The following is a 24,246-nucleotide window of genomic DNA, read 5'->3' as shown; positions in this document are numbered from 1 at the left end:
CTTAAATGAGCTGCCAAACTTTAAAATTGATGATTTCATCTTTTGATAAAGACCACTAAAAGTGAGCGAACCGAAGAGTGCGATTGGTAAAACTCTAGTTCAGCTTTGTAGCGCATTAGCAGATCCCTCTGATAACTACTTTATGGTTTTGTGGCTCAATTACGACTTCTCAGTTATTGGCTTACGTTCAACGCAAACAAAGAAAAAGACGGCTTGGACACTGCAGGACTTTCATGATCCAGAAAATGTATACAAACCTGCTCTTCATCAAACCACATTCAACGTCACCAATCATCTGACCTTTATAGATTTAATTTAACACTTTAATTCTTAGTTCAGATTCTTATTTTAGCTCCGTTTATTTGACTTCCCCTGGCTGAGGAGACTCTGTGTTCTGCATTCACTTCCTCTTTCATACGGAGGAAAAGTCAAATCAGTCGTTTTCATGCTGCGCTTGATAAATATTATTTTAACCTGAAGAAGCATGATGTGCGTTCTTTTTCATGTGGTGTGTGTTTCATTTAGGGGTGTTACAGTATTTTAATCGCACCAAACATCATGCTGGTCTAATGTGTCTGCTAGTGCAGAAACATCATTACAACGTGTCATCCTGTAAGCACATCATTCAGTAAGTGGCCTCCACTAGTGGTGATCCAGCCTAATATAATAATATAAGTTGTTGTTGTTGTTGTTGTTGTTGTTGTTGTACCCACCAACAGACTGACCTCCCCTGAAACTGTAAACTAGTTATCGTTATGAACCATTTAGAGGTGCATAATAATCTCACAGACTGTCAAGTAGATCATAAATATGATGGCTTGCATCATATGAAAACACCCCATGTTCATGTGTGTGTTACATTACAGCTGTGTCTTTGGCATGTGCACATAACTTTATCAGCGTCTGCAGCTGACGGCGGGTTTGTCGTTGTTTTGGAAGGATCTTCAGCGTAATGTCTTGCTCTAGATTGCCTTATCTCAGACAGCCAGAGCTGCCGCGCTAAACTCTGAATTGAACAAGAATGACGCTGCCGTCAGAGGCTGTATTTCTTATTTTACAGGGTGAGCCTCTTGATCACCGCTGTGTGTTTAAACATCGTCCTCATGTTAATGCGAGGTAACTGTGTGACCACATCGTCTTTCAATCTTAGGACAGAAGTCACTGATGTAACAAAATGTATTATGCAACTGAAGGCCTGATTACAACGGTCACAAAACAAAGAAATATCTGGGTCAAAAAGGAAGCTCGACCTCTTGAGACTCTGCATGCTAAAAACACACTCTAATGCCGGCACTTCACATAAAAGAGCAGATAAAGGGTGTTAAATGGAATTGCAGTTGGAGTGTGTGAGTTCACACAGAGGCCAGCTTTGCTGTGTGGGCAAAACTGTGCTATGAAAGACTTCAGTTATTTCCTTTCTGCCACAGACGCCATGTTCCTGTAAATCAGGCAGGGACGCCGTCTGTCTCTGCCATTATGTTTTCTTTCCACGTTCCTGCTGTCTTTTTATGACCGCTCTTTAAAGACGAAAAGAGGGACAAAGTGGGTATGGGTTGTTGAGATGGCGGTCATGGCAAAGCAGACGTTGAAGAAGAAAACACTCGAGTAAAGGTCAGACCTCTCCGAACAATTAATAGTCCTCCCACCTACTTTCACAGTCCACTTTGTTCTGCTTAGATAGTAGAACAGATGTTTCAGCCGATCAAGTCACCAACTGCGAGCTCAAAGAAGGACAGACGGTTTGGAGGCTACATCCGCTGCTTATCATTAGCCACTGAAATGTATTTAATCTGTCATCAACCTTTGTACTTTAACATGGCATCATATTAGAGTGCCTGTAAAAACACACAGCAGGAGCCAACGCCTCTGTTACTGATGATATATCCCACCTAAACCAATAATTCTATTAACTAAAGAACTGCCTGTCCTATTGTTTTGCCATTAAGCATTTTCTTTTTCTTATCATGTGTTTGCCCAGTCCCTGCCTTCAGAGTATGAAAGCACCATGAAAAGCTATTACAATGAAGTTTCTGTTCAAGGCAAACACATTCGATTCGTTGGCAATGATTTTGAAATGTTGCTGTTTTTAAGAAATAATTATTGCTGCCAAAAAGCCCCAAAATTTCAATCAAAGTCAGGCTGTTGTTGTGAAAAGAGGAAGCTGGCAGCAGAGAAGGGAAGCAGGAGCATCCTCAGTTACATAATTCAATCATTAGTTTTTTTTGCCTCCAGTTATGTCTGCAGACCTCTTTAAAATTACTCTAATATCACTTTAATGCCAGCGCTTGTGATTTGACAACAAGAGAATCACTTTTTTTTTTTTAAAAAGCCAACAGATGGGGAAAGCTTGCCAAGAGTCAATTAGTCAGCTAAGAGGGGCTCATACCCAGAGGGGAGGCTGGTTGGAATCCAGATTAGTGAAGTCTGAATATGAGAGCCTGAGGAGAGGGAAAGAAAACTACATTCTGAGTCCTCAGGAGCTTCTTCTGAAACGCCTTTGAGCAAGGATTTCAGAGTGAAGAGTGAAGAGTGACAGACCCACGGTGAGGAACATGTGGCAGCTCCTGTGGTCGGTCTGAGAACGAGCAGGGCAGCCTCTTGTTTTTATAAACAGGGATACCAGCACTACATGTTGGGGTAAAATGTCTCTCTCTCTTTTTTTTTATTTTTATTATTATTATTTTTTTATAAAGGAAGAACAAGTACAAGCATATGTAAAGTCCGACTTAAAACTTAAAAACGCCTCAAGTATAACAACAGCGGGCAGACAGTGAATGTTTTGTTTTGTTGTTCAGGGTTCGAATCAGTAAGTAAAAGTCGCTGTGACTGAGTGTCTGCCTGTCATGCTGGTGTATCTGTGGTTGCAGCCTGAACGCTGGGGACTCATGGACTCTGCCTGCACAGCGGCCTGTTCTGTCTGCAGCCACAGTTTCATTTTAGTTTAGTCATGGAAACAAGAAAAGTGTCCGTTTCTGTTTGTATCAAACAAAGTAAAAGTAGCATGACATGCTTTATGTCACATGATGGACATGGTACATACTGCAGTGTGACCAGTGTGCATACTTTATAATTACAATGTTAAAACCATTTATTATCTTCCCCTCGAGTGTCACACGCAACGTAATCTTCATTTTACAAACATTTCTGATTATATTCTTTGGATTATACCCCACTATCAGATTGGTTAAGCCAAGCTGTGGTGCAAAACGTCGGCCTTTAACCTTCTACTAATGTGTACAGTGACAATAATCTGCTGTGAGGAGGGAACTTCCTCCGCTGAGAAAAAAGGGACGACACGGTCAACTGTCACGTCTCCTAACTCTCCTGAGAGTTTGCTCCACTTCCTGAGAGAACTGGAAGTGAGCTGTCAGTGCTTTTTAACTGCAGTTAAACACGTGAAGTCAGCAGGATCAGTAATGTTCAGACATTAAGGAAAACCCAATGTTGAGCACATAGTACAACCGTTTAATGGTCATGAAAGAAGTCCACCTTTTTCATTAGGGACTGGGTCAAGACATGAGAGAGAGTCCTCGCTCTGTTATCGTGCGGTTATAGAAACTGGATGGTGATTGATTTTGATGCTGGTACAAGAAGTCCAAATGTTTCACATGATTCATTTAGTGCAGCAAAGTGATTTCACTCTTTCTCTTATGCCATGGCTCAAAGTCATTCATATGGAGAAAAGGACGGAGAATGACTTTCCTTTCATTGTCCGTGAACCCTTGGGCAAGGTACCGTCTGTGTATGAGTTCGGGGGGCTGATTGATGAGACGGTTAGCTGCACAGCTCCGGGCTGCTGATTCTGTTGTTCATTGTTGGGTGTGTGTCTGTGTTGGATGGAGGCTCTGCAGTGCTGTGAGGTCTCCTAGCAACCATTTTCAAGATATGTGAAATGAACAGGACCTGTGAAAATGATTGATAGACATAAGAATTGTGCTTTAAGAATAGTGAAGAACAACCTGTCGACTACGATGTGCAACATCCCATAAACTGAAGTAGCACCAAGCTGTTCAATCAACAGTTTAAAATGTTCACGTGCCTCTTCCACTGCCTCTGACTCCAATGTGCTGCTTTCTGCCATTTCTACAGAGAATGGAGACTTGAACGCCTCGTTAAGCTTCCATGAAAGTCAAAGAATTGTCAGAAAGAAACCGTTCCCTTGCATTGATAAAATGAATTGAAAAAAACAATGATCCAGGTCCAGGTTCTTTCTTTTGTTTAGCCAGCAGTCCAAACCTAAAAACAAGTCATTCAGAAATAACAAGCTGAGCAAATCACTGCAGTTAAGAAACCGAGAGCAGCCAATGTTTGTTATACAGATATTTACCAAGATTTACTTTGGGGCTTTTTAAGCCTTTTCATTAGAGAGACATGAGGACGGTGGATAGAGTACAACATGAGAGAGAGAGAGAGAGAGAGAGAGAGAGAGGGAGAGAGAGGGAGAGAGAGGGAGAGAGAGGGAGAGAGAGGGAGAGAGGCGATGTGCAGCAAACAAGTCACAGGTCAGATTCAAACTGGAGTTGCTCGCCGTGAGGGCTGTATCCTCTGTACACGGGTTCAACCTTGATGTCATGAAGGGAAAATCTCCCAGCGGCCTGTTTGAGCACACACTTTCTGTAAAGTTGAGCAGGTAAAAGTCGGAGAGGAAGGACATTTCTCATGATTGGGAGGTTTGTAGACAGACTATGGACAAACGCATATTATCATTAGAAAAGCATGGCAAAGTGTGTTTTCTATTATAAATGATTCCATTTTTTCTTCTTTTAGCACCAAATCCTCTTCCGCTGCATTTTCTTATACTTGTAATGTTTTTTATGGGTTAGGGTAACCCTACTCTACTTGTATGTGATGCTCTTTTGTGAAGCGCACCTTTTATTTGCTCATGTTTGATCAATCATCATTCAATAATATTTCCTCTGGGACCAGTAAAGTTTATTTTTCTTATTTTACTTGTGCTATTCTTGACACATTATAATCTGCACACAGTTCAGCTGTAACCAAAGAGGAACCGGACAGGCCTTCTATTTCAACATGTCTCTCTCTCTCTCTCCTGTCTGCAGGGCTGCCTTTGCCCTGACCAAGCCACTCAAGATGAACATGGTGAAGAGGATCATGGGGCGGCCGAGGCAGGAGGAGTGCAGCCCCCAGGACAACGCGCTCGGCCTGATGCACCTGAGGCGCCTCTTCTCCGAGCTGTGCCACCCTCCTCGCCACATGACGCAGAAGGAGCAGGAGGAGAAGCTCTACATGATGCTTCCAGTGTTTAACAGGGTAAGTCACATCAGGGGGAAGAGGGAGAACTCAAACACAGACGGTCTATGTGCTGCTGTACAAAACAGACACTGCTCATAAAGGATCAGAGTAGGGCTGGGCGCTAGATGGAGTTTTTCAGATATATCAATGTAGTGAACCGAGCCTCTCTTGTTATATCGATAACAAGATACAGGGTAGGATAATACCGGTAATATTGATGTAGTTTATGTTGCGTCTTCTGAAGAGCTGCCAGATCACCTATTTCTCATCTCACTGCCTCTCCCTGCTCACCCTGCTCTTCTCTCTCTCTCTCTCTCTCTCTCTCTCCCTCTCTCTCTCTTTCTCTCTCCCACCCTCTCTCTCTGATCCAAACTCTTCTTGAACATGTTTAACTCCAGCAATATCGCTATATATATATCGAGTATCACCATTCAGTGAAACAATATCAAGATGTGCGTCCTGGTGCATATCACCCAGCCCGAGATCGGACATTAAACTGAAAAGCACTCGGGGGTTATGATGATGTCAGCAGTAGTCATTCAAACCTGCTGCTCTGTCTGTGTCGTTCGTTCAAGGAGAGACAACGGATGGGTTTGTAGTCTTTCAAATGTCATGTCACCAGGTAACTATGTGGAAATAAAAACTTGTGTTTACAGCTTATTTTCATACACGCACTAAATTCAGCTCAAATATACGGAGCGTGTAAATGATCAGGAATCAGTCTCTATTATTAACTTTGTAGTGCTGACACTGGATTAAAACCTGAGCTCTGTGATGATGACACGCGCAGGCTGCTGACATAAACTCGGTCTTATATCTGACAAAGTAAATGTTGTCTAACACACACCTGGTCTCCAGCTGTGTAAGAACCTGCAGTCCACAGACTGTCAACACCACGTTTTATTTGGGGGGGGGGGGAATCACATTTTCATGAAAGAAAGGTTTGCTCTCAAAAGACACTTCAGGCTTTAAACTGAGGAACTTTACCTTAAAACAAGCACCTGAACGTTTCATCACAGTTGAACAGTCATACACTTCTCCATCTGCACATATTAGTCAGTGCTGTTAATATGTACGTTTTGAAATCCAGATGTTTTGAAATCACTGTGACCTTAAGAAGAAAGTTTTAAATAAACTATTAACATGATTTACCGAGCAGCATGATATCCAGAACGTCCACATCACCAACATTTACTCAGTCTGTATTATGATGCTCTGCATCACTTAAATGCTGAATGAGATCAAACTTAAGAAAACTGAATCTGGACGGTTTCCTCTTTAAAAAAATCAAAAAATCAAGATCATATTATGATATTGATATTCATGATCAACCTTAATATGAATGGAAACCTTTCATCTCAGAACTCTCCCTGACGAATCATATCGTCTGTTGAATCGTCTGTTGTGATTGAATGATTAGTTGTTTAACCCTTAAAATATCAATATATATATTTTAACAAGAAACGTTCACCAGAATACAGAAGTTCAACAGTGACATCATCAAAGTTCTCTTTGGACAATCTCTAACCGAAAATATGCAAAAGCACTAAATATAAACATAACCGTGTAAGACAGAGAACAGTGCATTAGGTTTGTTTCATGAGAGAAAATGTGTTCCTATTGGTCACTTCAGTTTGATAAATAACTTCATTATACCTTACTGTTCAAGGTCGACCAAATGATTGATGACCTAAAGATAATGATTCAGCAGATGTAGATTGTGCAAAAGATTGCTGAAGCATGTGTAACATAAATTAACTAAAGGGAACGAAATGCCTCGGTGCACAGAGAGGGAAAAGGAAGTAAAGCAAAAAACAAAAAAAAAACAAAGCTATAAATAGTCAAATATGGATTATTTAATGAAAAGATCAGCGTGTTTATCCGACTGAAAATGGTTTCTCAGTCTCTTTGTATTGTGACCCTGGGGTGTGCGCGCGCGCGTGTGTGTGTGTGTGTGTTTGGGGGGGGGGGGGGGGGGGGGTTGCTAGTGCTAGTGCTAGTGCTAGTGAGCCTCTTTGTTTCATAGCGGCTTCATCGAGTGTCCTCTTCACACTTGAGAGTCGAACCGAGGGTCTCTTCACTTATCAGCCAATTTGTGCAGCTCTGGCTGGGATTCACTCACTGGTGGCATAATTCATGTTAGAATATACGATGAGAGTGCTCCCTGATGCAGCAGGTTGCCCGGCTCCAGGGCCTCTTTCCATGCCCGATTTACTGGATTAATGAAATACACGATGACTCGTTGAAGAATGAGGAGCCCTTTATGTTTCCCCTGCTCCACCAGAGACTCAGACTGCTGCACTGTGTCTGTGCTTGTACTATGAGGATGTAAGCCAGTGTACCCCCACCTCCAGTATCCCTACCAAGGTGTTGTTCTAACGCTGCGGTAATCTGTGGTTGTTTTCTTTCTTTCTTTTTTTTAATTAAAGTTGCTATGAATAGAGTTAGTAATGTTACACTTCTAATCTGTGTGACTACAGCTCTGACTATGAGAAGCTGCAGGCTTTAATGTGAACTCATAATTGTTCTGCCTTAATGAAATCTTCTCTTTTTTTTTTGACCCTCCAGGTGTTTGGGAATGCTCCCTCCAGCAGCATGATCGAGAAGTTCTCTGACCTGCTGCAGTTTACCACACAGGTGTCACGACTCATGGTGACCGAGATCAGACGGAGAGCTTCTAACAAGTCCACAGGTGAGCTCCTGACACTTTGATTTGTCACCGTTACAGAAGACGAGGAGTTTGTGTTGACATCAGTCTTTCATTTTCTTCCAATAACCCACTTCTCTCTATTGTCAAAATGACCTACTTTTCCCCTGCGCACCCCTGCAGGTATCCCCCCCCCCCGCCCCAAACTGACAGACGTTATAAAGGATCCACTGTTTTTTTCTCCCACAATGCTCGGGGGATTTTTTCATTTTGTTTTTGCTATTTGACACCCAGAACTATCTTAGAGAGATATGGTGCGTTTAAACTAAACAGTCTCGTACTCGTCATCAGATTGATCATTTAAATTTGACAAGATCAGCAGCGAGATAAAAGGTATGACAAGTTAGTCTCTTAATTTAAAGTTTTCCACAGAAACTCGAATGAGACGAACACAGGCAGACACAAAGCCTTCAAGTGAGCTTTTACAAATCCCAACTGATACAAGAGTCCATTTGTGAAGGAAAGAAAGGTGTTGTTTATAACAAGTACTTGTCCACCTGTTCCCTCTGCACTTGTCCAAGATGCTGGCAGTGGGCGGAACAAAGTGTGAGAGAAGTAGAGGTGAGGTTTTACTGGATTTAAATTGAAATACATTCACAACTTGATCCAAAGGCAACTGGATTCTGACAAATGAACATATACTTCAAATAAACCCATCAGAAACACCTAACCCTTGTGTGGACAGCTTATTACTTATTTATCTATCACAAGGGTTAAATGTCATCAAACAACTGTAATAATACTGGAGATCTATACCTTTATGACTCTCACCATTATGGAAACAAGAGTGACATAGACGTGTGCACACCCTGAAATAGGCAGGATGTTTCTAACTGTGCTTTTTCATGTAAGTCAATAAATAAAGAATAAATACATGGCTGCAATTGCGATCACTCTTCAAAAATAATGACACTATAAGATGGTCATGATAAAGTTGACAACACTGAGTGGGATATTGCACAGAGAAAACCTGAAATAGTATGAGAACAGTTCACTACAGGTGAGACAGCAGCGTCTCCTCCGAGCTTTGACTGCAGCTTCCCAGAAGGAGAGGTGCTACACACAGACTGACAGGCACACACACACACACACACACACACACACACACACACACACACACACACACACACACACACACACACACACACACACACACACACACACACACACACACACACACACACACACACACACACACACACACACACACACACACACACACACACACACACACACACACACACACACATGCAAGCAGTTTTCAAGGAGGGAACAGCTCTGGTTTTGTAACACCACAGTCTCATCCTGCTCTGCTCCAGCTGGTCACCAGGCCTCTGCACACTGAGTCACGAGTTGACTCAATCTCTCCAATGATCCACAGCGCTCTTATAATCATCATCATCATCTCATATTTCATTTTTATTCAAGTGCTTGTTATTTTAACCTTGTTTTTTCTTTCACATGTATGTAAATGTTCTTGGCAATAAAAAACGATTGATGAAATCCTGGTTCTGATTTCCTCCACATTAAAATCTTTTCAGGAGTGACTCGACTTAAATCCTTAAATCTTATTTCAGACAAACACTGTTAAAAGTCTGTTTACTGCTCCATATAAAGCTGACAGATGATCTACAATGCAACACTACGACTCATCTGCTAATGTTTCCTAACTCTCAAAGCTCTTCATACTTGCTGCAAAACAATCACACAATGCAAAACGTGTCAAAATGTTGTGCCTCTACATCTGTCACAGTGATCCGTTTGTACTGCATACTGAAGATCCAAACAGTCTCTTTAAAGCAAAAGAACAACACTGAAGTTAAAGGGACTCGTGTTGTTTTGTGAAGAGCTAATAGTCAAAAGAAGTCAGCCCCTTCACTTTAACAGTGAAAGGGCTGAGGAGGTTTAGTCATTGTTGTGTATGAGCTAAATCTAAAGTGTTTCACGTTATCACACGTGTTGTTCATTCTGTAGGGTTACCTTCCTTATGAAGTAGTGATGAAGGGAGAGCCTCAAATACTGTACGCTTTATCAGGGAAGACGCTAGTAAAGGTACCGATGTGATAGCATGACATATTAGCTCTGAACTCTGCAGAGAGTTCATTTTCTTGACACTAGTATCTGAGTTGTTACTCTGTCTGTCAATGCAAGAGTACAAGTATCTGAACGGGTTTTTATGAAGATTTTCTTTTTAGTTATTAGTGGTTAGTAGCAAAAAAGGTTAGCTGACTTGACTAGCTTGCGCAGAAAGGTTAGCCAGTCAGACAACTACACTGACTGGAGTAGGGGGACACACACTCAGGTTTCTTAAATTCTCATTATGTATACTGATGGAAGGTGGAAAAACATCTTTAAACATTCAAGTACTTTCCTCTATCGGTGTATAAAAACCAATTTGGGCTAGATATGATCTGTAATATGACACTCTGATGTGCCTTAATAACATCTTGATATTTACAGCTGATCTTTTTCTGCTGTCACATCCAACAAGATGATGTATTAGTGGCATAACTAATCATTGTTCCAGTAGCACGTCTGATTGCCACAATGAGCTGTCTTTATTCATCTGTTTAACGCTCCTCGTGTGTGGTCCTGTGTTTCCAGAGGCAGCCAGTCGAGCAATAGTCCAATTCCTGGAGGTGAACCAGAGCGAGGAGGCGAGTCGGGGATGGATGCTTCTGACCACCATCAACCTGTTAGCCTCCTCTGGACAGGTTGGTGTTCTTTTTTTTATTTTTTATTCTACTTAATGTTCACATGTTTACCTGGCCGTTTTTTTTTCTGATTTGTATTTTTTATTTTGGGAAGGATTTCCTACATAAATGACTATCTGAAAGAATAAATCAACATGTAAAATTGGAGGTTTCTCAGTATTCGCTCTCTTTTTGACCTATTTGCATTTCCCCTCTTTGATCTCGAAGCAGAAAATAACATCAGCCACAGTCAGAACCGAGTAACAGGCTCTTGAGTACAAGTCAAAATCCCTAGTGGACCCTCCCAGCTTATTCCCCCCCAAACACAGCTAGTTGTTTAATCTTCTCTCCTGCACTGGATGAAGGATTGCTCCTTTTTCCCCTGATATTTATTCTCTACTCACAGATTCTCCTGTGAGTAGAGAATCTGTAAGTAAAAGTACTATTGGTTTAATTTCAAAATCCCTGCACAAAAAGACCAAGTCAGATATTTGCATGTTTAGCATCTGGTCAGCATGCCCCGTCTGCACCTACAGAATCCTGACATGTCTGCGTGTTGTGCTCCCGGTTTAAAGGTTAGACCATAGAGGTCTTGTTTTTCTCTGCTCATGTACTCTGGCCTGCAGACGTCTTTTGAACTTTTCAGTCTGCATTCCTCTCGAGGTCTTGGGGTCTGAGGTCTTGCTGTCAGCTGGCCGACTGGCTGCTTTTTCTGCTCTGCTGCACGTCAGAAATCTGCTGTTGTTTTCAAGTCAAACCCTTCCTCCCTCTAAAGGGAAGATTTAAACCACTTAAATCTTCCCTGTTTCTCACCACTCTGACCCCCTCCTCCTGTTAAAATACACAACAGTCTCCCTCTATAGTACAGGTTCATACAAGCACTGCTACGTACAAGTAGCTACTTTGAAGGGAATTAATATATTTCTAATCTTGGGCCATAGTTCAACACATTTTGTTCTAAATGACTAATCAGAGCTTCTAACAAGTCCACAGATGAGCTCCTGACACTTTGATTTATCACAGTTATGATAGGACGAGGAGTTTGTGTTGACACCAGTTTTTTGTTTCTTCCAATAAATATACATTTACACATACAAGGAATTTGTCTTGGTGTATTGGTGTGAAAGAAAAAATGAGGCTAAAATAACTCGTACTTAAGTAAAATAAAAAATATGAGACGCAATTACCGATTTATAAAATAGAATTTTAAAAATGTCAAATATAAAGAATAATAAAAAAACACAATGTACAAAGGGTGCATGAAAGAAAATAAAGTAAAGTCCAGTGAGCGTGAATGTAACGCATAAAGAAACAGTTTGAGTCTTCACATGTCAGTGATGTTTTCTGACTGTGGGGCTGATGAGAGTCTGTGCTATGTGGGGGAAGAAACAGTTCTTGTGGCGAGAGGTTTTGGTCCTGATGGACTGCAGCCTCTAACAGGAGGGGGGGAGACTCAAACAGTCCGTGTGCAGGGTGAGAAGAGTCCTGGAGGTGCACAGGTCACAGAGAGATGGTAGATTGCAGCCGATCACCTTCTCTGCAGAGCCAATGATACGCTGCAGCCTACACTTGTCCACATTCTTTGACACAAAAAGCTAATGGACTTTATTATTACGAATTATTATTATTGTTTAGATTCAGTCATTTAGATCCCAAAATGTTCATAATATGGCTCAGATAAAAAAAAAAATACAGGAATGATCCTTTTAAGAGGTTTTTTTTGGAAGCTGAAGTTTGAGTTGATTCTAGTATGTAATGCAGTTTGTGTTAGTCATAGTCTTTTTGTGCTGCATTATGCTTTATACATGATGCTCTGCAGTATTTATGCAGAGAAGAGTCTCTTGAGCAGGGGACAGTAAAGAACATCTGTTTATTGTTTACTGCACGGCACTTCAAATATTCACTTGTGTTTACAGCAGCTCCTCTACTGTCTGGAGAGAAAATGTTTAGTGTCTGCTGGTAACCGCATCAGACACTAAACATAAGCCACAAACTCATCATCCTTCAGATTGTCATATGAGGCTTTTTCAGAGCTCCTCTTCAGAACTTTCTTCTGTACGTTTGATTTGGTTGAAGGATAATTTTAGACAACTTTTCAGCTTGACTGTGTTCTAAGAAAAAAGAAGCCAAATTCTCACTTCCCGCCACGATCCCAGGCTGTCAAAGAAAACTTCAGTCCTTCAGTTGATTCATTCTGGAGGATACTGGAGCCTTTATGAAGAAACGTTGATTATTCAATTTATTATTCAAATTATTGAATTTAGTTTGTTTTTTTTATTAATCGAAATTGAAATCATAGAATTCTGATTTTAAAATGACCAACAATACAAACAAACAAACACACACACACACACACACACACACACACACACACACACACACACACACACACACACACACACACACACACACCAGGATCAGGAGGCGTTCAGGGGCAGTGCGCCTAAAATGATCTCAACGTTTTCAAGAGTGCATTTGTGAAAACCGCTCCCATAAACATTCCCCCGTCGCCAACCTTGTTTTTTGTTGTGCTTTTTCTCTTTTACACAAACACACTGTACCAACACAGCGCTCGGCTCTAAATTAAAGATGAGCTGCGTTTTTCACACAGCGCTGATGTTGGCTTTAACAACCACATCAAATAATAAAAATAAATAAGTTTCTTTAAGTGTCTCATCTTTTGTGATCGTCTTGTAACAGCTTCCTTATGTTATGTCCTTATTTTTGTTCTGTAGCAAACAAACTAAGAGTAAGAGATCCAGCAGGGTGACTCATGGTGCTGGTTGTGTTTATGTTACACAAAGAGAGAGTGACTGGGTTTAATAAATTTGTATTCTGTTTCCTCTGGTGTCTCAGGCAGTAAAACAAAGGACTCTCCAGGCAGCCGGCCTCCCATAAACCTGACGTCACCCCCCCATTTTGTCCTCTCTCTCTCCCCTTAATGCTGTCCCTCTCGACCTCTCCCTCCTCTCAGATGATGGAGCAGCAATATTTGTGCTGCAGCTTGGTCCCTCTCCTCTTACATGCTGCTTTTTTTTTTTTTTTTTTAACTTTTGACTGCCTTCCATTCCTCTTCTCTTTGTCAATATCTTTCTTTTTTTTCTCTTTCATTCCTCCTTTCTGTCTCTCTCTCTCTCTCTCTCTCTCTCTCTCTCTCTCTCACACACACACACACACACACACACACACACACACACACACACACACACACACACACACACACACACACACACACACACACACACACACACACACACACACACACACACACAACCAATAAAAATGGGTTTACCCCTCTGGTTTTCCCTTATGATTGACTGTTCCCACTAACCTTGACCTGAAAGCAGCAGCAGGGCCAATGTGTCAACGTCTATGAACACACACACACACACACACACACACACACACACACACACACACACACACACACACACACACACACACACACACACACACACACACACAGAGGTGCTGCTCCATCTTTTAGCCATAAAGACTCATTCTTAGTAAAAGACTCATCTGCTTCATCTGTCAATTCACTGACTGGCTCATTTTTTTCCTCGTTCTTCTCCACGCGTCCTCCTCTTCATCGTTCAGCTGAGGAACTCTCTGTGCGTGCACGTTGTGCTCTGTTATTAACCCTTGTGGGTACTTTTCTCTCTGTGTGGTGCAAAAGTAAATGGGAGGGTCATCTACAGTGTGTGCATGTGTGTGTTTCTCATATGAGAGGTTGTGTGTGTGTGTGTGTGTAGGAGGCAGTGTTTGATTATCTGAATCATCCGCTTCACTGAGCACAAAGCCCATCTCATTCTCCAGCCATTTTCTACACCATGATAAAATATACACACACACGCACTCTTGTACACTCACACACAGTGCACACATAAAGCCCTCAAAGGCACTTGAATCACCATGAATCAAAACAACAACAAAAACACAATTTTAACAAAAACGAGAAGCACAATTTATATTCTCTGTATCTCCTTGTCTCCTTTATGCTCATCTGTATCTACACTGTGCTGTTTTATGATGAACTATGGTTGATCACAACGCCTTCTCTTCCTCCACGCTTGTCAATACTCGATCATCCCGAGTTAAACAATTAAATTCAGTCTTCCTTAATGAATAAATTAGGACAGGGTTTGTGTGAATTCTTGTGCAAACTCCACTGTTATACATACATGACGAATTCAAACAATTGAAACGATCGCAGAAGTGTAAAAATATAACAGCAGAGAAATACGAGAGCTGTTGGTCTGTTAGGCAAATTCATATGATCGCTGTCGTGGATACTGAGAGAATAGGTGGTACTTAGTGTGGACCATGCATACTTAACAACTTCCATATGTGGCCTGAGTGATTTAATCTCAGTACGCCTCAGGAAGAATTGAGGTGCGTTCACACCTAGCTAAAGCTGTCAGCCTTTGATCTGGGATGATAATGGAAGCTGTAAACGCGGCCTGTGTTTGGATCTGCACCTGTTTACAGCGTTCTGTTGTCAAGAAAATAACAGACTGCAGAAGGCCATGAAAATGAACAAATACTCAAGTTCAGATCCAGCAGACATCAGCTAATCTTCCTCTGCACTGATGGTTTCATATCTCAATACTTTGTCTGGCTCCCAAGTTTGTTTTACAGCTCTCTTACCTGAAGTGAGTTTCTTATTTTAATGTATGCTCTGTTTCGTTCTCCCTCCTCTATCGATCTATCCCCCCCCCCCCCCCCCCCCAATCAGAAAACGGTGGACTGCATGACGACCATGTCTGTTCCCTCCACGCTGGTCAAATGTCTCTACCTTTTCTTTGACCTGCCGCACATGGCCGAGGCGCCGGTTGTGTCCACACCACAGCCTCCAGCACCACCTCCACCTACACCCACCCAGGACAAGACCTCCGGCCAGGGCCACACCCAGCAGGAGCTTCCCCTGGCGGACCGCAGGGCCCTGCTGCAGAAAGTCTTTGTCCAGGTGAGATGACACCTGACTGGTTACTGTACAGCTGTTTTCATGGAGGACCTCAAAAGAAGCTTTCCGTCCAGTTCTTCCTGTTAGCTTTTCTTCTGAAGCCACTCCTATGAAGAAGATTTTTTTTATATACAGAGCAAAAAAACAAAGAGAGCCCATTTCAACTGCATTATTCTCCTGAGTTAAGAAAACAAAACAAATCAAAGACTTGTTCGGAGATTTAAAAACAGCTTTATTTTCTGTGACGTTTAAAACCATATTTTGCCTCTAAAAACAGGTTTCTCTTTTTTTCCTTTCCACTCATCATAAACTTTGTCTTGTAAAGTGTGAGTCGAGAAACGCAACTCTGCAGCAGCTGATTTAATAAACCCTTTTCATTTAGTTTGATGGAAATACAAATGTTCGCAGTTCTGCTGGCAGCTTCAGCATCCCTGTTGAAGAGCGTTTGATAGACACAGATCTGAACATGAGAAGTGTATTTGTTTTTGTTTTTTTAAATAAAAGAACACCTACGTAACATATTTTTGGTAAAACCGTTTTAGTGAGTCAGAGACACTTTAAAGTATACAGTGTTTACAATAAAGCAGTTAAATAAATAAAAAATGGAAAATTGCAGTTTGTACTGAAAAAAATGACTACTAAAACTGCAATTAGCATAATCGTAATTTTCTGGTTATCGCAATATGAGAAACATTTGTTTTAATAAGGCAGCAATTCCTGAGATGGGGAAATCCTCATGTTGTCAACACAGTAATGATATCAATACAAAAAAAAAAAACAACCCACCGATTCCATCATGACAGACTCAGACTTGATGCTTGTTGCTTAAAGCCATTTCTCCGCCCGCTCTGCTCTTACAGATCCTGGTGAAGCTTTGCACGTTTGTGTCCCCGGCCGAGGAGCTCGCCCAAAAGGACGACCTCCAGCTCCTGTTCAGTGCAATCACCTCCTGGTGCCCCCCCCACAACCTGCCCTGGAGGAGGAGCGCAGGGGAGGTGCTGACCACCATCTCCAGACACGGCCTCAGTGTCAACGTGGTCAAATACATACATGGTGAATACAACTGGAGAGGATTTTATGAGCCATTCAACCAAGAAACAAACACTCATCCTGTGTCGTTCATATTTTCAAAGCCCACCCATGATATATTTAACATGCATTCATCCGAACCACATCTTGAGTTTAACAGATGTGCTTTTTGCCTCAGGGAAAACTGGAACATGTTGAATGTACACAGATGAGATGTAAACTGGAGCGTACAGATGGGAGCATCAAAAAACAAAGACCTGTTGTGATCTGAAGTGACAAAAACACTAAAAGAAAACTGACTGATTTTAGAAAATATGAATAAGGCTTTAAAAAACAACAATTACAAAATAAAAATAAAAATGCAAAAATAATAAAACTAATAAACAGTTTTCACCAATCCCTCCAAATGTACAGTAACACCACACACACACACACACACACACACACACACACACACACACACACACACACACACACACACACACACACACACACACACACACACACACACACACACACATAGATCCCTTTATTTGAGGCCATTTTTACCTGTGGGTCTGTAGCAGAACACATGTTGACAGCATAAAGCTTAATTCATTTACGGTTTACAGAGTGGTGTGTCATTGTAAACACAACAAACATATTCATGAGTATTAGACGGCAACACCCAGAGGTGCCAATTTCTGGAGCCAGGCAAAAGAAACAGATGTCCAACACTTTAGGTAGGCCTGCTGTTTTTAAAAGCTGTGCGTGCGTATGCATTAGCAGAGGAGCCGGGCTACGAGTATTTCTTTAAAAAAAAAAAAAAAAAATCTAGCCTCATTACAGTGTCCCCCCATCCTGTGCGGTCAGAAGCGAGTCTGTGGTTCCCTCTCTTTAGTGGTGTGCCACTCAAAGCAACCTAACAAAGACCTCAGTCACTCCTTTAGTTTTGATACTCTACACTCAGTACGACCCTCCACAAGTAGTTCTGAAATACACACGCAAACTTCTCTTTTCTACTTGATAATGTTTCTGTTGTCTTTTGTTTCACTATAATGGGAGCTAAATAAAAAGCTATTGTATGCCTCAATTATAATAAGGTTTTGCTTTCAAGATTTTCAAAAGTTTTTCCTGCTCTCTTCTTGATCAAAGTCCCAAAAGTCAAGCCCAAACCCTCTGTCTTCCTTTTCTTCCTGTTGAACCTCTCTGTCCTCTCCGTCCACAGAGAAGGAATGTCTGGGCACATGCGTTCAGAACATGCAGCAGTCTGACGATCTCTCCCCCCTGGAGATAGTGGAGATGTTCGCCGGCCTCTCCTGCTTCCTCAAAGACTCCAGCGATGTGTCCCAGACCCTGCTGGACGACTTCAGAATGTGTCAGGGTTACGCCTTCCTCAGTGACCTCATGCTCAGGTACAGATCAGGACCCTTTTTTTTTCATGCACTAATCCTCAACACTTTGTTTATGAGCGTTGATACAAGCTTCTGTTTCTGTATCCAGACTGGAGCAGGCTAAAGAGGACGAATCCAAAGACGCCCTAAAGGATCTGGTGAACCTGGTCACGTGTCTGACCACATATGGAGTGACGGAGCTGAAACCAGCCGGACTGACAACAGGAGCCCCCTTCCTACTGCCAGGGTTTGTTCTCCCACAGTCTTCTGGGAAAGGTGAGATTATTGAAATAACAATAATGGAATGGGTACATCGCCAAGTTGCATGCAGCCTCTCTGCTCGCTCATCTGTGCTTCTATCTCATCAAGTTATCCATCCCACTCTTTGATTTTACTTGGTAACAAACACTCGAGCCTCACAGAGCTGTTCGTCCGGCTCAAGACTCTCACCCTTGCTTTTTAGAGCAACGTTATGCAAGCGCTGGAATGTTTTCAACCAGCCAGCCTCTCAGAGTGGAAGGAAGTCACGCTACATTTAAAAAGCCAACCTTAGAACGTACTCTTGTCCAGCATGTTGCTCAGCCGCTTCTTTGAATCTTCTTCAACATCTCTCTTTGCCTCTGCCGTGCTGTCTGCACACTGAAGCTGAGGCTGGACATGATGAATTCAGGGTTAAAATGAAGCAATAATAACACAGATATATACTGACTGGGACTTTGTGCCCACTCAGCTCTAAAAAAATGTTGATAAAGAAATGTCTTCACATGGAGTGGGAATGCACCGTTTATGTCAGAGTGATATTTAAATGATGGGAAGGTAGAATAGTTGCTCAGTCTGTCTTCTTACAACAGAAAAAATAATGGACAACTTAGAATACATATAACAACGTTGTGAATATATATATATATATATATAAAATATATAATAGTGTTGCTTATGTTAAAGGTTAATGACATTTGATTCTACAGCAGGGAAACTCAAATACAAATCAATCAATACATGATTTTTATTCAATGACTCAAAGGGCCTGAGGTCAGGCCATATGCAATAACACTGTAATATTCAATGATGTCCAAAGTTAGTTGTTTAATCTCTTACATACAACTAATGTGTTTTTAAGTGCTATTGAATGGACAGAAGACAGCCAAGGCAAACAAATCATCAAACAGAACCAGGGGGGGAAAAAAATAAATAAAAACCCCACCTTTTTTCAGCCATGGTCTCATCTAAAGAACTCAGGCTCTGTGACAGTATCATCAAAGACAACCCAGTGATTGTGTGACCACAATCGGTCCTCTTATACGTCCACACTCACACACTGCTCTGAAACCAGAGACGCATCACTTGTTTAGAGGTCTTGATGTTTCCTTCCTCCGCCGCTGTATCTTCCCGTCAGATCTTAAGCCTTGAAATGACTTTGATGCATGGCTGATCCCACTGAGCTTAACCTGTTGACAGACACCATGGCAACTCTGCCGCTTGTCACGCTGCTTGAGATGAACGCCTGAAGCCTCCTGCATTCAGATGAACTCTTTGGAGTCCAGAGACGATTTAATGGTGCACAGAATTATCTTGTGCTTTTTTTATTTCTGCTGCCTGGGAATCTGCCCGTCTTTACCTGCACTCCTACTGTTTACAGAGCCTAATGATATGATGCTGCCAGATCTACCTCACATAGATAAGGCCATATTTAAAGGATCTCCACAGAGTAAATGAGAGAGCATAGGGAGCATGTCTGACCTCCTTTAGCTAACATGAAACACAATGAGGAGTAAAGTCACGCACATGGTGAAAAGTTTGAGTGTTTGGTGCTTTATTTAAATCTGAGTGTCCTCTCTCATTCCTTAACAAAGTCCGATCTTAAAAAAGACACCCAGACTCCTGTCCTTCCTTTTTTTGTCCATTTAGAAGCAGAAACAACCGAAATGTACTCTGTAACAAACTATATCAACAGCTATATTTCAGTTGTTTTTTTGTGTCCAGGCATTTTTTATGTCAATTTTCAAACAAACAATCCAAATTGAGAAAATAATTTGCTGATGACAACAAAACATATCGTCAGTGTTCATCCTAATGCCGATGTTGGCTTCCACTGACTTTCAATAATGGCTTATTTATTTAAGTGAGCTTTATATTCATGATCATTTCTTCTTTTCTTTTTTTAAACCAAAAAACTCAGTTGCTTTGATTTTTTTTTTGTGGGGAGTCTGGTTATGTATGTTTTGCTCATTTTGTGTATTTGTTGGACTGTTAGATCTACAGACATGGACATAGAGAAAGTGTTGTAGTTTGCCTCCTCACCTCCACCCTGAACCTGAATACAGCTTTCTAACCTCAAACACACCCACACACACACACCACACACACACACACACACACACACACACACACACACACACACACACACACACACACACACACACATCTCCAGCTGGGTGTGAAGTCATCACCAGAAGCCATCATGATGTGAGAGTCCGCTTACATGCTTAATTAGGCCACCACATTGAGTTGACTCGACTGAGTGTGTTTGGGTGTGTGTATGACACTTCACTGTTTGTGTTGATATTGTGCGTCATAGTGAGGTTTTCTGTAAGACAGCTGCTAAACACAAAGCTAGAGGTCACATTATGTGTGTAGTGTAGTTGACAGGTTATATCCATCCTTCATTCTTTCTCCGCCCCTCCATCATAAATGAAGTAATCCAAAGTTTAAAAAGTGGTCCTTGAATTCTGACACGAGTCAAAGTCACTTTGTTTGGTTGCACATGCTAAGGTATACCTGATGTATTTTCAAGCACCTTCACATAAATCTGGAGTTGTCCCACGCCGTACAGTATGTACACTATCATGTGATATTTAATCTCTTCAGCAAGTCTGGGTCTACCCTGAGGTGTCCTCCTTGTTGTCTGTCAAAAATAAAACCTCCAACAAAAGGAGCCCAGAGGGCAATCTTATCAATTACAAAAGCACCTCAGCTTGCTTGTTTTTATGTGAAAGAGCAGCTGATCATCTCCAAGCTGCCTCCAGATGTCCAAGCTCTTTACCTTATCTCTGAGTGTTGGCCTCAAACAGGGCTGCTGAGTGGGCCGACCGCTGAATCGAAGCTTTACTCAGTCCCCAATTTCCTGTAACGGTTTGGGATAATACCTGCTTTACTGCTAATGCAGCACTTATCCACTTGTCCATCTCACACTCATTTTACCCTTGCTCTTCAGTCAAATCAGTTCATGGAGCAACTCATTCCCAGCTGCAACTGAAACACTCGCATGATGTAAAAAAAGAAACAAAAAAGTGATGGGATCATCATCTTTTTAAGTAATGATTTCAGCGCTGTGCTGCACTTCCAGCAGGCTTACTGGAGATCCTCTATGAAAGCAAATTAGAGCAGTTCAGGTTAAAGGCTGCTGCAGAGTGTAGTGTTATGAAAAGTCACATGATCCCCCTCCGATCTACCTTTACACAAGGTCATTTTTCTTTGTTAGTTTCTGCTCTTAAGGTGTCATCCACCTTTCAGGCATGTTGGTCTTCTCTTATGTAACATCAGGCGGGGGTCTCCAGTGTCTGCTTTCAGGTTAGACTGGGAGGTTTAGGGCCCAAGTAATGACGTTCTGTTTAGCTGAATTGGAGCCACCAGAAGAACACATGTGGCGCTCAGTCTGAGTTATCCAAAAGAGAAGTTCAGCGACGGTTAGAAACAAGAATCTTAATGATAATATTAATAATAGTAATAATTTTTATTTAAGAGCGCTTTTCAAAAAATCCAAGGACACCTTACAAGCAGGGTTTAAAAAACAATAAAACATGAACATAAAAAAACCTACATTTTCCATGATAAGGAACAAAAGCAATGCACAGATAAATATAGAAATCATTGTTTTTTTAAACTGTATAATTTGTATTAACAGTGATCACATTTTTAATTATGCATATCCTTTTTTTATCACAATCATTTTATCTTGTAAAGTTTCCTTAAAAGAAATATCCTTTCAATTTGACTTTTTCCTCAACTCAGATCATCCCAAACATCAAACACTGACCTTCTTGTTTTGTTGACTTGTATCCTCCAGGTCACACAGTTCGTAACATCCAGGCCTTCTCCGTACTTCAGAACGCCTTCCTGAGAGCTAAAACCAGCCGTCTGGCCTGTATGCTCCTGGATGCCATCGGAAACATCTATTCTGCGGAGCCGGCGAACTACTTCATCCTGGAGTCGCAGCAATCTTTGTCACAGTTTGCAGATCGTGTTGCTAAGCTCCCCGAGGCCCAGACTAAATACTTTGAGCTGCTGGAGTTTGTCGTCTTCAGCCTTAACTACGTTCCGTGCAAAGAGCTGTTCAGCGTCAGCGTGCTGCTAAAGTCGAGCACGTCGTACACCTGCAGCATCACGGCCGTGCGGACGCTGCTGAAGCTATCCAGGCACGACGCTGTGTTCAGCGACGTGTTGAGAGAGGTCGGCCTCCTGGAGGTGCTGGTGAACCTGCTGCACAAGTACGCCGCCTTGCTCAAGGACCCAGCAACACAGCAGCAGCCTCACAATAATGACCAAGGTGAGAAGCTGATTTCATGTTTTTATCTTTGTTGTGGTTTTTGATGAGCAAAAATGTGTAAGTGGACTTTTTACTAACAGAGAATAGAAAGACAGAGACCCCAAAAATTACGGATTGTTTTTTAAACTTTCTGAGCATTTCTTTCTTAACTTGTTTCACTGATGGCAAAACATGAACTTAGAAAATGATCAGATTTTTTCCCCAATTCCGTCTCTTATTTTCTTGTTTAAAAGTAATAATTTACTTTATCTATACATCTTTATGAAAACTGTATTTTTCAGGCAGAGGCCAATGTTTTCTCACCTGCTTCTGTATGAAAGAAAGAAAGATGAGCTCCAAAACATGATGCTGTGAATGTTTTTTCTGTCATAACACAGAAGAGAAACGGTGGAGATCCGATTAAAGAAAAAGATTCACACAACACTTTTTTTTTTGAATCTCTCACTTACTTCTCAGGGCTAAAAATAATCTAAGTATGTTAACAGCAGAGCTTAAAGCAGCTCTACTCTGACAACCTTAAGAACATGCGTGGATCACTTCAGAGAGTTGAGAAGTGAAAACACTTCAAAGTGCTGTCATTGTTCTTTGGAGATCATTACTTTCTCAGGTCTTGGTGCTGAATTCTGAAAAATGTTCAAAATATTGCAAAATAATTGCGCCAATTAAAATAAAATTTTGGAGCGCTATCCTAATTGTTTTACAAGAAAAAAAAAGCCCAGTTGATAAGCTAATCTTAAAGAGTTATTTTGAAAATTCATCCGAATGTCTGAGCCCAGACTAAAGACGTTCTATTAGAAATTTATTCTGAAAAATGTGTTTCAGCCCTTTTGACATCCATTTAGCTTCAAGCTATAAAACAACAAGAAACAAAACCAGACGTAGACACATCTGAACCAGCAAAATATATTTCTTTAAATATTTATAGTTTGTTAAACAAGTTTGTCGTGTTATTATCTCCATGGTAATCGACTCCACTTCCTCGTGTCTGTATTAAGTTAGGAGGCGACAGTCGTTGACGGTCCTGATGTTGTCTAATGTGAGCCTCTCCTCTCTGGTTTCCCTTCGATCTTTTAGCAGACTGTAAAAACAACACAGTAGCCGAGGAGCAGAAGCAGTTGGCCTGGCTGGTGATGGAGACACTGACTGTGCTGCTGCAGGGCTCCAACACCACCAACACTAACGCAGGTAAAGTCATGTATGCACACATACTGTCCATGAAACATCCTTCACAGGCTCGGTGATTCTCTAAAACGTTTCAAAGAGTTCATCAAATGCTATTTATATCCCTCCACCCACCCATAAACTATTCTGCTTCTCCTGTCTGGGGTGGGAGCAGATCCCAGCTGTTATTGGACGAGAGGCGTGTGTACTCCCAATACTTGTCGCCAGTCTATTACAGGGTTGACATATAGAGACAAACATTCAGACTCACCTGTGAGCCATTTAGAGGCTGGAGACCGCTTCCTCCAAAATACAAACCAGAAACTCCCACACTCTGTCATGTTAAATAACTGTTGTTTGTCAAGGTAGTCTGGGGTCTTCAAAGACGGGTGTAACATCTGTTTCAAACTTAAAATAAATATGACCTTAAAATGGAAAAAAAGGTTTTTGTAACTTTCAGGCCTTTAGAGCCCAAAATAAGTAAACAAAACAAAACCAAAAGAAAAAACGAAATAGTTTTT

General features: G+C 41.4%; 1 protein-coding gene across 9 annotated transcripts in view; it reads left to right on the top strand.

The window, feature by feature from the left end:
- The window catches only part of wdfy3 (WD repeat and FYVE domain containing 3), a 92,796-nt gene that overhangs the window by 15,068 nt on the left and 53,482 nt on the right, over nucleotides 1-24,246 (top strand). For 6 of the 9 annotated variants that reach the window (XM_079343069.1, XM_079343067.1, XM_079343063.1 and 3 more), the window contains exons 2-10: nucleotides 5,061-5,271; nucleotides 7,822-7,945; nucleotides 10,565-10,674; nucleotides 15,389-15,619; nucleotides 16,477-16,669; nucleotides 17,853-18,039; nucleotides 18,128-18,294; nucleotides 22,085-22,564; nucleotides 23,639-23,749. In XM_079343069.1, the coding sequence (XP_079199195.1) occupies nucleotides 5,092-5,271; nucleotides 7,822-7,945; nucleotides 10,565-10,674; nucleotides 15,389-15,619; nucleotides 16,477-16,669; nucleotides 17,853-18,039; nucleotides 18,128-18,294; nucleotides 22,085-22,564; nucleotides 23,639-23,749 (1,783 nt within the window). In that variant the 5' untranslated portion in view covers nucleotides 5,061-5,091. The remainder of the gene's footprint in view (nucleotides 1-5,060; nucleotides 5,272-7,821; nucleotides 7,946-10,564; nucleotides 10,675-15,388; nucleotides 15,620-16,476; nucleotides 16,670-17,852; nucleotides 18,040-18,127; nucleotides 18,295-22,084; nucleotides 22,565-23,638; nucleotides 23,750-24,246) is intronic. The other 3 variants (XM_079343068.1, XM_079343066.1, XM_079343064.1) reach the window with 1 other exon arrangement.

This window comes from Symphodus melops (assembly GCF_947650265.1).
Source record: "Symphodus melops genome assembly, chromosome: 1".
Taxonomy (NCBI): Eukaryota; Metazoa; Chordata; class Actinopteri; order Labriformes; family Labridae; genus Symphodus; species Symphodus melops.
This window is presented reverse-complemented; position numbering and strand designations above follow the sequence as displayed.